We start from the raw sequence: 17,069 nt of genomic DNA, 5'->3' as shown, positions 1-17,069 counted from the left end.
ATTTGCTTGGCAAGGTTTGACGTATGGGCGGCTAAAGACCCACTTCCCGACTTCCAATTAAGCTGAAAATTGCATGAATACCCTGAACCGCTGCTAAACTTCGGTGTTGTAGGAACTTTCCCTTCTGTATGGTAGTACTATTATTTATTCTGTGGTACAGTCAGTGATACAAGTTTGTATTAAAAATGAAATTTTTGACTAAACTTGTTGTTTACTTGTGTTTTTTTTTAATTTATTATTTTACAGGGCCTTTATACCCTTGTATACATCGGCCCTATCATATCCGCTACATTGGTATCGTCTTGGGTCGTCCCATTCGTTTTTCGTCAAGTTCTTAAATTAGTCCTATTCTGCTTTCGTCACTCATTCTACATTCGTCACAATCGTCGGTGGCTTTCAATGAAGAATGAGTGACGATTTAAGAACTTGACGAAAAACGAATGGGACGACCCAAGACGATACCATATCTCCAGAAATTATACACATTCTCAGCAACCCAATATCGGACACGGCACAAACGGTATATAGATTGGCCGAAGTTATGCTCAACAAATATATTATAATTATTTTTATTTTAAACGTCCACCTATATGGATGTAATTGAAGCCAAGGTTCATTCCTAGAAAGTATTTTTTTTATGGCTTTCCCCTCTTGTATTGGCAGGAGCAGGCGTGTCTCACTCCGCGATTTCGTCGCTTTGCTACAAGTAGCTAAAAGTGCATTCGGCTCCAATTTTGGGGTTTGCCATAAGCCGCGCGTGGCGCTGTCGCCACCTAGCGGCCATATCTGTGCTGATCGTATCAGACGCGTTTTGTTAGAGAGTGAGACTTCTGTACCTAGTACTATTATTTATTCTGTGGCAGGAGGGATTTGTACAATCGAATTTAAACCTTAAGCATTCGGATAATGCCAAAGTTGAAGTTCTATTGACGCGTATGTGGTCGATAAATCGTACTATGGAAAAGGGTTATCAGTAGTTTTTGAGTTTATCGCGAACATACAGACAGATAAGGTGTATGATAACACTTCTCGCCATATTTCAGAGCAGATTCAGGTTCGCAAAAAATAACGTAATTTTTAATAATGATGTTTTTTTTTATGAAAATGTAAAAAAGGGTATGTATTCGTTGTGTAACGCAGCGAAGGCCGATCTGGGTGCCGAATTCGTCACTCGGAAAACGGCAAAATGCTAATTTTAGAAATACGAGCGATAGAAATTGGGAATCGAGTGGTATTGACCACGTTTTCAATTCTATTAGTAGAATTTAAATGCATAGTAGTGGAGATATTATTGAATGAAATAAAAAGACGGTTATTCAGTGTTTACTCTCAATCGTCATCTACTTCTTTGGCATAAGTTAGTTATTTTCTCTGTAAATTACATATTTTGCAAGAATGGTTTCTCTCCCATGTTCATATAACAGATGGATAATAACAACATGTTAACTCGTCCCGCTAGAATGGCGTCTTCTCTTCCTTGTGTGCGCCCGCTCATGGTCCCTTAAATGGCGCGCCGTTGCAAAGTGTTTATTACATTTCCCACATGGAAAAAGTTTTTCATCTATGTGAATCGGTTCATGTCTTTTTAAACTATTATTATCTTTGAACTCTTTTTTACATACTTCGCACGAATATTGCTTTATTTCAGTGTGAACGAGCTGATGTTTGTTCAGGTTATTCAGTTGCGCAAATTCTTTTTTACAGATTTCGCATGAATATGGTTTCTCACCTGTGTGAATTCTTTCGTGGGCTTTCAAAGAGCTCCACTGCCCAAATCTTTTGTTGCACGTTTGGCACACGTGTGGCTTTTCCCCGGTGTGTGTTCTTAAGTGTACTTTCAAACCGTTCGAATACGAGAACTGTTTGTGGCATATGTTGCAGGCGTAGGGCCTCTCCCCTGTGTGTGTTCGCTTGTGTATTACTAACTTGTTCGCTTTCTTGAACTCCTTGTTACATACGTCACACAGGTGAGGCCCGGGTTGCCTTTTTATTCGTTTCTTTGTAGACGCTTCACCGTTTTCTTTTGTTTTCTGCCGTCGCTCGGGAGACGCCTTCGCAGCGGAATTATCACGCACTAGACAAAAAAAGCTGATTTACACACTAACATAACAAATACATAATAATAAAAAGTTACATTTTATCCAGAAGAGCGGCAAAGCAAGTTGATGCCAATTTCGAGTTGTTTCTTTATGTTGGCTGGTAGAATTACCTTAACTGTTGTCTGCCTTAACTGACCTTAGTGTCAGTGTTACTGGCGTTATTCAAAAACGTCTGTCAACTCTAATTGATAATCGTTAGTCATTACCTATCCGTCATTTCGTCACAGGGACAATATTTAACACAGGTTTATAACAAACTGTTAAATTTTTTGGTGAGAATCGAATAGCTAGAAAAAAATAACCATGTGGATGCTGGTAAGAGAAGAGATAATTTACCTTTGAATTGAGTGCGGGCCTGCTTTCCCTGCATGCTCCCCTGTGTGGGTTGCACGACCTTCACAGGGTTTGTATCCGTTCCAGTGATCCTCACACCAGAACTTGAATCCGGTCTCATGACCTGCTTCACACCAGGGCTTGTATCCGTTTCAATGACCTTCACACCAGGGCTTGAATCCGGTCCAACAACCTTCATATCAGGGCTAGTATTCAGTCCTATGACCTTCACACCAGGGCTTGTATCCGTTCCAATGACCTTCACACCAGGGCTTGTATCTGTTCCAAAAACCTTCACATCAGGGCTTGTATCCAGTCCACCTTGCTCCACAGGTATCTCCAGCTGGCATCCCTCTCCGGCGTCGTCTATGCGCTCAACTTTGATCTGATAGACTACGTCTGGCGATATCTCCTGCTTTAAGTCCCCCTGATCGATCAGCTCTTGCTTGACGCGAACTGTGGCGATCTCCGGTTTAGCTTCTCTGGTGTCCGCTTAAATGAAACATCAACAAATAAATTATAAATAATAAATATCCCTGACAAAGCCATCGTCATTATGTATAAGGAGCAATGGTATACAATGGCGGATGACTGACCATCAGTTTTCTATGGTGGTGAGCAATCGGGAAGTTGTCGGATTCTTTGAAACTTGGAACATGGCCTGTGGTGTTCACACGGTCGCCCATGGTAGTGGCTCTGCATGGTCCATCGTTAGCTACTGTGTACTGGGGCCTTACGACCACTCTTTTGATTTTGCTCTACCTTGCTACTGGCGAAATTGTCCCAATGGACAGAACCCATTTTATAAAAAAATTATAAAAACCGGTCAAGTGCGAGTCGGACTGGCGCACGAAGTTCTATACCATTGCGCAAAAACCGATTAAAAAATCACATTGTATGGGAGCCCCACTTATATATACTATTTATTTTATTTTGTTTTTAATGTTTGTTGTTATAGCAGCAACAGAAATACATCATCTGCGAAAATTTCAACTGTCTAGCTATCACAGTTCATGAGATACAGTTTAGTGACAGACAGACGGACAGCGGAGTCTTAGTAATAGGGTCCCGTTTTTACCCCTTGGGTATGGAACCCTAATAAACCAGCCTATAAACTAAATGACTTACCACAGAGTCCATCACCTGATTGCTGTAGGGTTCCTGATCCTGCCATTAGCTCCTTGACTGGAAGGTTGTTCTGACGGCTAGTTAGCGAGACAACTGAGCCCTCGCTGGCCGAGCATTGGGGCTCCTCCTTTATGTACACCACCAATTCATGCTTCACGAGTACTCGGCCATTGACAACTGAATGAGTAACCATTATTTATTTATTTGCAACACAATAAGGCAGGCAGAGGACCGACATGCATGGAAAATGGAAAAATCGCTCCACCAATAAGAGTAACTCTTAAATAAATGATGATGAACACAATATATTAAATAAATAAATATAAAGATATGTATAATTGTGTAGGCTATAGGTATAGGTAATGTTTGCTATAGGTAGTGTCACTAGGGTTGCCAACCGTACTATATTATATAGTATTGTATTATATTTTGGCTCTCTGTACTATATACTTTTGAAAAAATATATAGTACGCCAAAATCCATCCTAATCCATAAGGATAGCGTTATGTTTATTTGGTATAGTCACCTTATAAGTATTATAGTTTTATTAATGTTACTAATATCAATTTTAAATTACTGCCGCGAACACATACACATGCATTACTTCAATACTCTTACACAAAACAATACTTTTTTCCATATGACATATTTCAACATACATTTAACACACGTATTATTTTATGTAAATAGAAGTAAACATTTCTACGATCACGTTACGCATTTATGTAGTGGGCTAGTTTACATCAAATATAGCCATCATCTTGGTGCCTTTAGTATTTTATGGAGTATGATACCTAATGTCCTACTTGAATTGAAACTGTCGACCTTGATATACAAATTATACAATCCTTCTCCTGTCTCCCGTTTCAACCTGCACCTCCTGCGTTGTATTTATATATACAAACCGAAATGAATCGCAAAAAAACATATAATTTAACTTTAGGTCTATTGAACGTGCGCTCCTTAAATACCGGCCGGGACGAGCTGGTGGCAGCTTTGGACAGGTATAACCCTGATATCTTGGCTTTAAATGAAACATGGCTTCGTGAGAATGAAGACAAATATATACCAAAAATACCAGGTTACACTCTGAAAAGCAACCCGCGCCCAAACGGTGCCAAGGGAGGTGGTGTTGGTTTTTATATACGAAAAACCTTGCGAACCCGGGTAAGACAGCACCCTGCCTCATCTTTAGAGCAAATGTGGTTGGAATTGCACGTCCTAGGTGTAGGTCGGTTTGCTATCGGCACGGCATACAGACCAGAGTCGGTATCGGTCGAAAGTGCAGTCGACGCGCTTAACGATTCACTAGACTTGTTTGCGTCTTGTAAGAACTTGTTTATATTAACCGATTTCAATATTGATGTACAATTGAAGGATAAAACTAACGTAAAAAAATTAACAACTTTCTTATCACACCGTAGCCTTGTGCAACTCGTGAATGAGCCAACGAGGATTACACCAGAAAGTTCAACCATTTTGGACTTGGTAATAACAGACTGCCCTGAAGTTTGTAAAACCATCCAGGTACATCACAACCCTAAGCTTAGTGATCATGCGATGATATTGGTAGAGTTGTTAATAAAAAAACCAAAGAAACATCCTCAATACATATATAAACGACGTCTGAACCAAATAGATATGACTAAATTTAAAGTAGATCTGGAAAATATGCCTTGGTGGGAAATTAGGGAATTGATGAATATCAATTGTAAGGTCAACCGTTTTAATTGTCTTGTCACGAGTATATTCGACAAGCATGCCCCGGTTCGCCGAACTCAGGTCAATCGTGGATCTCTTCCCTGGGTTACCGACACAATTAAAACTATGATGCGTCTCCGTGATAACGCCTTAAAGAGAGCTCAACGAACTAAAAAAGAATCGCACTATAACCACTATAAAGACTTACGAAATTTCACTACGGGGGCCCTGGAACGTGAAAAAACGGCGTACTTCACCTTTTACGTCAATAAAAACAAGTCACACCCAAAACAAATGTGGAACTACCTAAGAAGCTCCTTAATTATAGGTGAAACCGAAGCACACTCAATTCCTCCACATCTATGCGACGCTGACAAGATCAATAATTTCTTTTTAACACTCCCAGGAACTCCCGAGACGGACCGTGACATGCAAGCGTTGTTTGAGCATAATAATCAGGAAAATGTATTTATATTAAAAAGCTGTACCGAAGACCAAATCCTCAAAATTATTAACTCAATAAAAACAAACGCTAGTGGCTTTGATAATATTACAATAGAAATGATCCGCCTCACGCTGCATGTTACCCTGCCAATAATAACACATATAATCAATGCATCTATTGCATCTAGTACCTTTCCGGAGGCTTGGAAGCTTGCTCGGGTAAAGCCAATACCCAAATCGAATAGAACCGAAGACTATAAAGATTTACGCCCGATTAGTATCCTCCCGGTACTTTCAAAAATTATTGAAAAAGCAGTCTGCGATCAACTCACAAAGTACTTGGAGGTAAACAATCTACTACCGTGTACGCAGTCAGGTTTTCGGAGCAAACACGGAACGGCCACGGCATTGGCCAAGGTCACAGATGACATCATTACAGCGACAGACAGGGGTATGGGATCTGTCCTCGTCCTACTGGATTTTTCCCGCGCATTTGACTGCCTTAACCCGACACTGCTGCTCTCTAAAATGGATTACTATGGCGTGAGCGCATCTTCATGTACATGGTTTCAATCATTCCTCACAGGTCGAAAACAGTACGTAGAAATACCAACGGAACAAGGCAAGTTGATAAAATCGAGAACGGAAATAATCAACCGCGGCACACCGCAGGGATCAATTTTGAGTCCGTTGCTCTTCATTCTGTACACAGCTGATATGATTAGTAACCTAAAACACTGCAACGTACACTTATACGCAGATGACACGCAATTATATCATTCATTTGATCCAAAAAATCTGAATGAGTCCCTTAATAAGATAAACGAAGACTTACTAGCTATAGCAAAGTGGTCGCAGAAAAACAATCTTGTGTTAAACCCATCGAAGTCACAGTATATAGTTCTAGGAAATAAATGGCAGCGCGCAGCTATTAAAGAACAGAACCCAAGCGTACAAATTGGTAACGAGCCTATCACCCAAGTCGAAAGTACAAAAAATCTGGGTCTCGTTTTGGACGGCGAGCTGCGTTATGTAGAGCATGTTAATTTAAAAATCCGTAATGCCTACTACCGACTCAAGGTACTATATAATATCCGGAAATACCTATCAGTCAAAGTGAGAGAGATACTAGTGGAATCGCTGGTACTCTCTCATTTTAACTACGCAGATGTGGTGTACGGGCCAAGACTGTTAGCAGAAACTAAAAAAGCTATACAACGCGTACAAAATGCATGTATTCGCTTCTGTTATGAGGTGCCTAAACGAGCACACATCACCCCATTTCTTAATGACAAGAAACTACTAAACATGGAGAACCGTAGGCATCAACATTTGGCTTATACAGTTAGAAAGGTTTTGGATCTCCAGGAGCCCTACTATCTATATGAAAAGCTAAAATGGATAAAAGACACACGCACTAGGTCGCTAAGAAGCTGCACTAAACTTGCTATCCCTAAACATAAAACAGCATTCTTTAGAGGGAGTTTTAAATTTGCTGCTGCCAAAGTGTGGAATGACTTGCCTCCACCTCTCCGTGAGCCTATGCCGCTGTTTAAATACAAATGTTTAGTACACGCTCACTTATTAGACAAACAGAGTGGAACTTTCCCTCCCTACTAAAGTTTTTAACCACGTAAGTGTCCACACATCACATACACATAGACAAACGTACAATCCCCGCCTCCACACACAGGCATATATATATATATATATAAATATAAATATTATACACACACACACACACACACACACACACACACACACACACACACACACACACGCACACACACACACACACACACACACACACGCCGACATACAAACATAATCGCGAGCATGTGTATTCTCATAATATTATTTTCCATTTATTATAAATCCAGTGTTGCAATATAGTATGACTGTTACTTCTAAGTGTACAATGTAAGCAAGCGTATCATTTTTTCTCTCATGTCAATTCAACTTTTTAATATTTTTTAATATATTACTGTTAACTTGTAACTTATCTGCTAAAATCAATAGGTAATGTTAAATACATTCGAAATGTTAGTAGTAAAATTTTAAATGTTAGTAGTAAAATTTAAACGAGCACCAAAGTACTGAATTTGTCATAAAACTCATAAATTATGTAACATTCTCCGACCGTCCTTAGTCTGGGACCGGTCTGAAAACCAGCGCCGGGCATCTAGGCCTGGCACACGCTGAGACTGGAACCCTTTGCCTAATACAAAAATCTTCTCACCTTTTGCTCTGTATAATTTGATAATTTAACGGTTGTATTTTATTATGTAAGTAATTCTAACTCTATGTTATTTTCATGTATGTGGCAATAAACCATTCTTATTCTTATTCTTATTCTTATTCTTAAAATACTATATTTCCGATTAAACGTATATTACACTCATGTTTAGTATTTTATCTAAAAGTACTATCATCATCATCATCATCTCAGCCATAAGACGTCCACTGCTGAACATAGGCCTCCCCCTTGGACCTCCATTTGCATCGGTTGGAAGCGACCCGCATCCAGCGTCTTCCGGTGGCCTTAACAAGGTCGTCCGTCCATCTTGTGGGTGGGAAAAGTACTATATTTTTTTGAAATGTACTATATTTTTGATGCCTTATTCTGGAAAATACTATATTCCACCAAAAAAAAAGTTGGCAACCCTAAGTGTCACAGAATAAATAATAGTACTAGGTACAGAAGACTCACTTTCTAACAAAACGCGTCTGTTACGATTAGGACAGATATAACCGCCAGGTGGCGACAGCACCACGCGCGGCTTATGGCTAGCCACCAAAATTGGTGTGGGACGGATGTACTTGTAGCTACCAGTTGCAAAGCAACGACATGGCATGACAAGTGATACATTGATATTTGATATTTATTGAAATCAAATTTTACAGCATTACAGTTAACACCAATGCACTGTAAAATTAAGTACCTAAGTAATAATAAAGCGATTAATAAGCTACCTATTGCATGTTTGATTCGCAAAAACGTAAAAAATCTTTAAAAAGTTTATGACTTTCGTCGGCAAACAAGTCGGAGTTAGGTGCAAAAATACAAGGTAGGGTGTCGCTGAAGCGAGACGCGCCCAGACATTGTGGACACTACATCCGCAATGTGGCAACGCTCTGACGGGCGACCACTTACCCTGGTGGTCGGGCTCAAGACCAGGCTCCTGCTTGATGCGACATTCCAGCTCCAGCGACATTCCGCTACGTCTTCCTTTTATTTGCCACAACTTATCGTAAATCGCGAGTCAACTAAATAAATGTTATATCTATGTCAATGTATAAAACTTGAAATTATTTTTCATGAAACAAATAATGAAAATAAAATTTTACAGGGCGCTTAGTATACGATTATACGACACTTGGCAGTATTCGGATTGTCATTTTGTCACTGTCAAGTGTCAAATCCAAGTCAATGTCAGATGAGTGGAGATGTCACAGATAAGAAAGAAAATACTCTTGAAGGTATTCATAATAGTGCAAAAGACGGGCGAACCGGACCACGACCTTGATTTGGTCTGCTTTTCTTTTTCTCGCTTTCATTCATAGCTGCGTCCTTAACGGATGTACGGCGAATGGCCAGTTCAGACGGGATGATCAAATCGGCTGATTTGATCAGAAAATTTATTGGCGTCAATCTAAAAACCGTAACAGACTAACGCACCGCACCGCGACCTTAGTGCGCTGCACCCATAAGTGAGAGCGAGAAAGAAATATCTCTTTCTCGCTCTCACGTTACGGCTTTAAGGCCAAGCGCGCACCACGATTTTAATTTTTGCGACACGATTTTAGAATCGCGCTGTAATACATCGCAGAAAATTCACTGCGCGCACTGCGATGAAAAAGTCGACGATTTGTTCATTCTCAACATGGATTTCGTACCAGTTGCTTGTCGTGATATGCGATCGCTGTATGACTTGGAGCATTTATAACACAAAAGTGATCCCCGTCTATTTCCATAATGAAATGGTCAACATCTAGCGTCTCATTATGAGACTCCATTGGAGAAGCAGGTGCCGAGATGTTGAGGCTTGGAGAGCGAAATGCCGACTGAGGTCCGGCCGGAGTGCGATTTTATTATCGCAGTGCGCGCGGGGCCATACAACTCCACATGCTGCAATTCACTTTGCGACAATCGCGTCGCGAGCAATCGCGGAAAAATGTGACAAATCACAATTTTAAAATCGCTGCGATTTTTTTGTAGCTTATGCGCGCACTGCCATATAAACACATACGTTACATTTCTGCGACTAAATTATGGCGCGACAAAAAGTCGTGGTGCGCGCTTGGCCTAATCTAGCGCCCATGTGCTATAATAATATGCTATTTTATAGAATACACAAATTTAATAACCAATTTTTAGATTTTATTATAAATTGCTAAGCCGGTCACACTGAAAACGTCACTTTCAACTGTCAATCAATAGCTTGAACTGGAACTACTGGAAGTCCCTGAGCTCGTTATAATATTAATAATTATTATGTTATTGTCCTTGGTTCTCTGATTACTCAGCTTTTATTCAGTTTATCGTTAGTTTCATTTATGAATATACCTTTTGTTAATGTATTGTATCATATCCGTGGCAATCTTCACAATAATGCAGTAGCCTGAAACTGACTATCCTCAGCATGGAGATGGTGTGGGTGAAGGAGGAGCCTCTGTGGGAAGCCGCGGCGGAGCCCGAGGGCTCCCCGGGACGCGCAGAGAACCCAGCCCCGCATGGTGAGTCGCATTACATTGTCATGAGACACATTCATTACATTTTTATAATTAATATTCAGAATTAGGACTATTAGGAGTAAAATAATGATTGAGATGGTATGGCATCACATAAATAAAAGTAACTTTAAATCATAAAAAGTATCATACTAGCCACATAAGCTGTATTTGACTCCAGCATCTGCCACCAAAGTGTTCACCGAAATAACTCGCGTTTTGGTAAGAAACTTGATGTATAGAGCTACCACTCTGTCTTTACTTATATCATTGAGAAATATAGTAAGACAAGAGTGCTCACTCCATACATCAGTTTTGGTACCAAAAATATTAGTATTTTCATAGTCGACATCTAGCATCGAGTAGCGGAATTGTCAGTACTGCTACTCGATACTAGATGTCTCTCGAGTGGCGACCAACGAAAATGGTATTGAACAACAATTTACAACTAATATTAGAAGCAGAAGGAGTTGAAAATAGAGTTCCGGTTAGTCCGTTTAAAATATTAGCTGAAAATTGTTGAGCATTAGACTTTTCGGTCGCCGCTACATCTATTGTCAAGTAGCAGTACTGATAATTTCGCTACTCGATGCTAGATGTTGACGAAAATACTAATATTTTTGGTACAGTCCAAAACTGATGTATGGAGTGAGCACTCTTGTACTTTTTTCTCTATGCTTATATTACTCTAAGCTATAGTATAGCAATTGTAGTATTGGACCAGAGTTGGGTGGTGTTGCAATACTTAAATGGATCACTTGATCACTATAAATGTACATTATTTGCAGACGATGTTGCAGCCGCCCCACAGCCGGAGTCTGGAATCGTGTCAGTAAAGCAGGAGCCCGTATCAGAGGACGCCACAGGCGAGCCCGGCGAGGCCCAGTGTGGAGTGCAGCCACAGGATGAGCTGGTTCAGGAACACGGTAAGCAATCCAATCAATCCATACTTCCATACTATCCATATTTTAATGCGAAAGTGTGTCTGTCCGTATGTTACCTCTTCACGCTTAAACTGCTGAACCGATTTAGTAAAAATTTGGTACAGAGATAGTTTTAATCATGGGGAAGGACATATACTCGTAATAGATTTTATCCCAGGAACCATCCCTTAAGAGGGTGAAAAGTGGGGTGGAAGAGAGATAATTGATGCACCACCTTATAACTGATGTAGGCATATGATTGCCATTGCACTTTATCTAGGCATTAATAGTTGTCTGGGGTCATCCATTAATTACGTCACACGTTTAGGGGGGGGGGGGGTCAAGAAAATGTGACATGTTGTGACATGGGGGAGGGGGGAGTCACAAGCATTGTGACGTCATTTTAACTTCATCACTATTCATCAGTAACCGAAAAGTAATTTATATTTTTTTTATTCACTGTACATTTAAATAATGAGGTTTTGGAAGTAGGTAATTTTCGTTCCTAATTGGTTTTATGTTATAAAATTACTAATATTTCTTTTACCAATAATATTTTTTTATTAAAAAAATAATGCCAAGTTAGTATTGCCGATTTCGTTGAAAACAAAATTGCCTAAAATGTGACGTCACACCAGGTGGGGAGGGATTTGCAAAATGTGATCAAGTGTGACAAGGAGGGGGGGAGGGGTCAAAAAACCTAGAAATTCGTGTGACGTAATTACTGGATGATCAGCGATGAAAACTTGTACCAAAAATGAAATTGTCCTCAGTGTAGGTAGTGGTACAGTCGCCATCAGATATATCGGAGCGGCCAAGGTGCTCACAAATATCTGAACACCTTGGCCGCTCCGATATATCTGATGGCGACTGTACTTGCCTGTTGTTCCAGTTCGAGTCAAGATTGAAGTGGAGTGTGTGAAGCGGGAGTCCGCGGGGGAGGGAGAGGGGCAGGGGGAGGAGGCGGAGGGTGGGAGCCGGACAGCCAGCGAGGGCGAGAAGGAGACCGCGCAGGAAGGGACACAAACACCGCAAGGTAAATATTAAACTTGTCAGGTAGGGTAAGAGGAACATACGTAGTTTATTATTAAATTATTAGTAAATTAGGGTCATTCGCCAGGAACTGGCCGGTTTTAGTAACTGGCCGCCCTAAACTAAAAAAAGCGGCCAAGTGCGAGTCGGACTCGCCCATGAAGGGTTCCGTAGCAGCAAGTAACATAATAAAATTGCGGTTTACGATTTATGACGTATTAAAAAAACTACTTACTAGATCTCGTTCAAACCAATTTTCGGTGGAAGTTTTCATGTTAATGTACATCATATATTTTTTTTATTTTTATCATTCTCTTATTTTAGAAGTTACAAGGGGGGGGGGGCTCACATTTTACCACTTTGGAAGTGTGTCTCGCGCAAACTATTTAGTTTAGAAAAATATGATATTAGAAACGTAGGGGTTCGATGAAAAAATAAAATTAGAGTTTCAGTTCTAAGTATGGGGAACCCCGAAAATTTTTTGTTTTTTTTCTACATTTATGTGAATATCTTAATGTGGTTCACAGAATACATCTACTTACCAAGTTTATACATTATAGTTCAGAAAAAAGTGGCTGTGACATACACGGACAGATAGACAGACAGACAGACAGACGGACAGACATGACGAATAAGGGTTCCGTTTTTTGCCATTTGACTACGGAACCCTAAAAATGAATTCTATTCACCTATAAACAGAATTGATTTTAGTATAAGGCGGCTAGTTATTGAAGGCTGACCAGTTATTGAAACCCTATACTAAAATGATCTCTGTTTAATAGAATTCATTTGGTGGCCAATTACTAACAGTGGCCAGTTACTGGCGAATTACCCTATGTCTGGACTTCGGATGATGGTATAACGTAGGAGGAAACGGGATCATTCAAAGCATGATTTTAGGGGGTCAAAAATCGATAAAAATCGATGACGTAATTTATGGACAGCCCCTTACGGTTAAAGGGGTTTTTATGATTATTACTTAAGTGTTGTAGGGTGACCATGATTGTAGAGAAAGATTGTTTGTTCTCACCAAATATTAAAAAATAGGATGAAGTGTGGTTCTTTCACATAAATACGAAATGTTGGTGACCGATCAATTAACTTAACAGTTACTGAGTGTGCAGGATTCGTCTTGCTCACGTCTTATGTATCACCCTGTATAGTGTACAGTGTGGCTTCTCAGTTATTATGCACTCACTTTTACGATTTGATCTGGCTTGAATAAAAATGGCGTTTAAAAGCAGTACTGGAAGCTGATGTGTGACGCTTGTTCCAGAGTCTGGTCAAGCACAAGAGCAAGCGCGCGACTCGCAACCGACCAATCACGGTCATGTGAGCCGCGGGCCCAACTCGTGCGAGATCTGCGGCAAGGAGTTCAAGCAATCCTACAACATCAAGGCTCACATGAGAATACACAGCGGCGACAAACCCTACGCCTGCGATATGTGCGACAAACGCTTCATGACGCCGCGCGACCTGAAGACACACGAACGGACGCACACCGGGGAAAAACCCTACATGTGTAAGATCTGTAAAAAAGTATTTTCACAATTGGGAAATTTAAAGACACACGAGCGGACACACACGGGCGACAAACCACACTCCTGTAAAATATGCAATAAAGAATTTGCGGAGACGAGTAGTTTGAAAAAACATGAGCGTATTCACACTGGTGAAAAGCCGTATTCGTGCGAAATATGTAGAAGAGAGTTCCGGTTATCGAGTATGTTAACTAAACATAAAAGAGTTCACATGGAAGAAAAACCATACGCCTGTGGTTTTTGTAGCAAGCAGTTTGTGCTACAGGGAGATCTACAAATACATGTCCGTATACACACGGGTGACAGACCCTACGTGTGCGGAACATGCGACAAGGAGTTTACACGACCGAATACTTTGAAGCGACATGAACGAATTCACACAGGCGAAAAACTGTACTGCTGTGAAGTCTGTCAAAAAGAGTTTACTAATTCCAGTGATTTAAAAAAGCATCGGCGAATACACACTGGTGAAAAGCCGTACTCATGTGAAATCTGTAAAAAAGAGTTTACGGGCTCGAGCAGTTATCACAGGCATAAACTAGTTCACACAGGGGAGAAGCCGTATTCGTGCGAGATTTGCCATAAGGAGTTCAGGCAAACGAGTAGTTTAAAGGATCATTTACGAATCCATACCGGTGAAAAGCCTTACGTGTGTGATTTATGTAATAAAGACTTTAGGGAATTGAGCGGTCTAAGAAGGCATAAACGAACTCACACGAGGTAAAACTGTTGGAGTGTGAATAAAATGTTCTTTTAACAAATCACGAAGGTTTTAATTGAATGCCGTGTCGATGCCACTATAGCCTGTAAATCCTGTAATTATCTGCTTACGATAGTGAGCTAAAAGATTTTATTCAAACTTTTACGAAATAAAAATGAAGTTTTCAAATAAAAAATAAAACAAAGGCAAATTTTTTTATTTAATTTTATCCCTCTTTAGTAGCTCAATATATTTGCTATAAATTGTACTTATGTTTAATTGCATTTCAAAGATGTTTCGTACGTCATATGCCCTGTTTCGTTCTTCGGGGAAAACCTAAACCTTTTCAATGCCAATGACGGATATATCCGCCCCGCAGATCCAACGCCGAAGACAGATTAATGCGTCACAGGCCACAGAGCGACATAGACCTACGTGCATATGCATAAAGCTCAATTTCAGTTTTGACACTTCGGTGACGTGGCGTCCGAGTGACGGCTTTTGTGTTTGGCACGGCGTCGAAAAGGTTAATACTTTTAAGAATAACTACAGATTTGTCAGATTTTAGCATTGAGGTGTTATTACCATAGAGAAGCCATGAGATTGTCGCAATCGCTACTTGTACCACGCGACTGAAACGTCGTAAGTGCCGTTAAATTTATGTCGCTTACGCGTTTAGGTCGCGAGCTTCACGCTCCGCTTCTATGGTTTGACGTCATAACAATATCGACTCATGGCGCAAAATACTGGTTCTCTGTGCCGGTTCTATACGTAGTAATCATAGTTCAGTGGATTTTGGAGATTTTATAAGTGACTTGACTAATTCAAATGGAAATAAATTAAAATTGAAAATTTTAGAATGCAGTCGTTCGTGAAGACTAACAGAAGTTTTATACAGGATGGCTAAAAATAAGTGCATTTCCGTTGCCAGGGAGGTTTTGGGATTATGTTGAACAACTTTTATACCCACTCCGAAATCGCGAAATATAATTAGCTGTTTTATACATTTTGGCTTGTTCGTTTTTTACGGGGGAGGGTAAATTTGACAAAAATAAAAGTCGCGTTTTATGTACAAAGATTTTTATTTATTGAACAAACAATTACTATAGTCGCACCAATAAAAGTCTGCAGCGGATTTGATAGCCCACGCAGTGTAAGTGTTATTTATACGTCATAATTTCATAGAAGTTTAACGTTTAAAATGACACTTGCACTGCGTGGCCTAGCAAAATCGCTGCAGACTTTTTACGGTCTAAAACTCTATCTATCTTCGACATTGTTAACTGACCGTATGTGACCCTTGATGAAACTGTACAAGGGCGACCAATCGCCAGTCAGTACATTAACTTTAGTAATACAACTGATAATCCTCTTTGGACTCTTCGGTTTATATTACCACATAATTAAACACTTAGGGCCACTAGCACCGTCCCACTAACCCGGGGTTAAACGGCTTAACCGTCAACCCAGTGTGAAATTGTGAGGGTAACCATGGTAACTCCAGGTTTAACCGGTTAACCCCTGGTTAGTGAGATGATGCAAGTGGCGCTTAAAGATGCGTCCACACCGCAGTTAACAAGATGCACTCCGGCCGATTCTCCATACAAACGTATTTCCCATTTTCCTCTCTGGATATTGACATTATAGAAAATGTTTTAACGTATTTTGATGTATATTAACCCTATGGTTAATCCCTATGGCTATCCATGCCCCTATGATTGACTTATTTTGATTTTTTTATTTCTGTAAAAATTAGGAGCGAAAAACAGATTTCATATTAAATGCTCCTAACTCTTATAAGTACCTACCTAATAATTCAATATTCGAAAAAATCAGGCGTACGACGGGCATAGCTTTGGTTGATATACAACAAACTGTCAAAATATTTTTAATAATGTTAATTTTTATTGTTTTGTAAGTGTTTTTAATTTTGTATTTTACTTTTATATTCATATTATAACAAACCTAACTTAAGTCGAAAAATAAATAAAGAAAATAATAATATAATAATGCAGAAGGCGGTAATTTTGGACACGGCGCGTATAGTACGTCGGTTCCTCACTCTGCAGCCCTGACCACCGGCAGCTTGGGCCCTGCCCCGCTGCCGGCGGCACCCTAGGTTAGGTTTTTTATAATGTGCTTATATGTATTTTTTATTGTTTTGTAAGTGTTTTTATATTTTATTTTTATATTCATATTATAAAAACCCTAGCCTATGAATAAAGATATAAATATTATAAATCTTATTTTAGAATTGAATTATTCCTTATACAATTATACACTTAAATCTTAAAATTTATACTTCAATGTTCTGCCGCCGGAGTGCAGCACTAGTGCACATGTAAACCATAGAGTAACTTATACATACTAGGAATTAGAGTCGAACCAAAAAAAATCTGCAGCGGATTTAATAGCTCACGCAGTGCAAGTGTCATTT

General features: G+C 39.8%; 2 protein-coding genes across 2 annotated transcripts; one reads left to right on the top strand and one right to left on the bottom strand.

Annotated features, from left to right (window-relative positions):
- Positions 1-1,308: 1,308 nt before the first annotated feature.
- Positions 1,309-9,037, bottom strand: LOC134676086 (zinc finger protein 835-like). Its single transcript, XM_063534369.1, has 4 exons — positions 8,860-9,037; positions 3,561-3,737; positions 2,436-2,924; positions 1,309-2,074 (listed from the first exon to the last, which is right to left on the bottom strand). The coding sequence occupies exons 1-4, from the start codon at positions 8,918-8,920 to the stop codon at positions 1,443-1,445; spliced, it is 1,359 nt and encodes a 452-aa protein (XP_063390439.1). The 5' UTR covers positions 8,921-9,037; the 3' UTR covers positions 1,309-1,442.
- Positions 9,038-10,348: 1,311 nt separating this feature from the next.
- LOC134676564 (zinc finger protein 664-like) lies at positions 10,349-14,743 on the top strand. Its single transcript, XM_063534955.1, has 4 exons — positions 10,349-10,442; positions 11,225-11,362; positions 12,252-12,395; positions 13,668-14,743. Exons 1-4 carry the CDS (start codon positions 10,349-10,351, stop codon positions 14,654-14,656), a joined length of 1,365 nt encoding a protein of 454 aa, XP_063391025.1. The 3' UTR covers positions 14,657-14,743.
- Positions 14,744-17,069: the final 2,326 nt, after the last annotated feature.

Source organism: Cydia fagiglandana, chromosome 24 (assembly GCF_963556715.1).
Source record: "Cydia fagiglandana chromosome 24, ilCydFagi1.1, whole genome shotgun sequence".
Classification (NCBI taxonomy): domain Eukaryota; kingdom Metazoa; phylum Arthropoda; class Insecta; order Lepidoptera; family Tortricidae; genus Cydia; species Cydia fagiglandana.
This window is presented reverse-complemented; position numbering and strand designations above follow the sequence as displayed.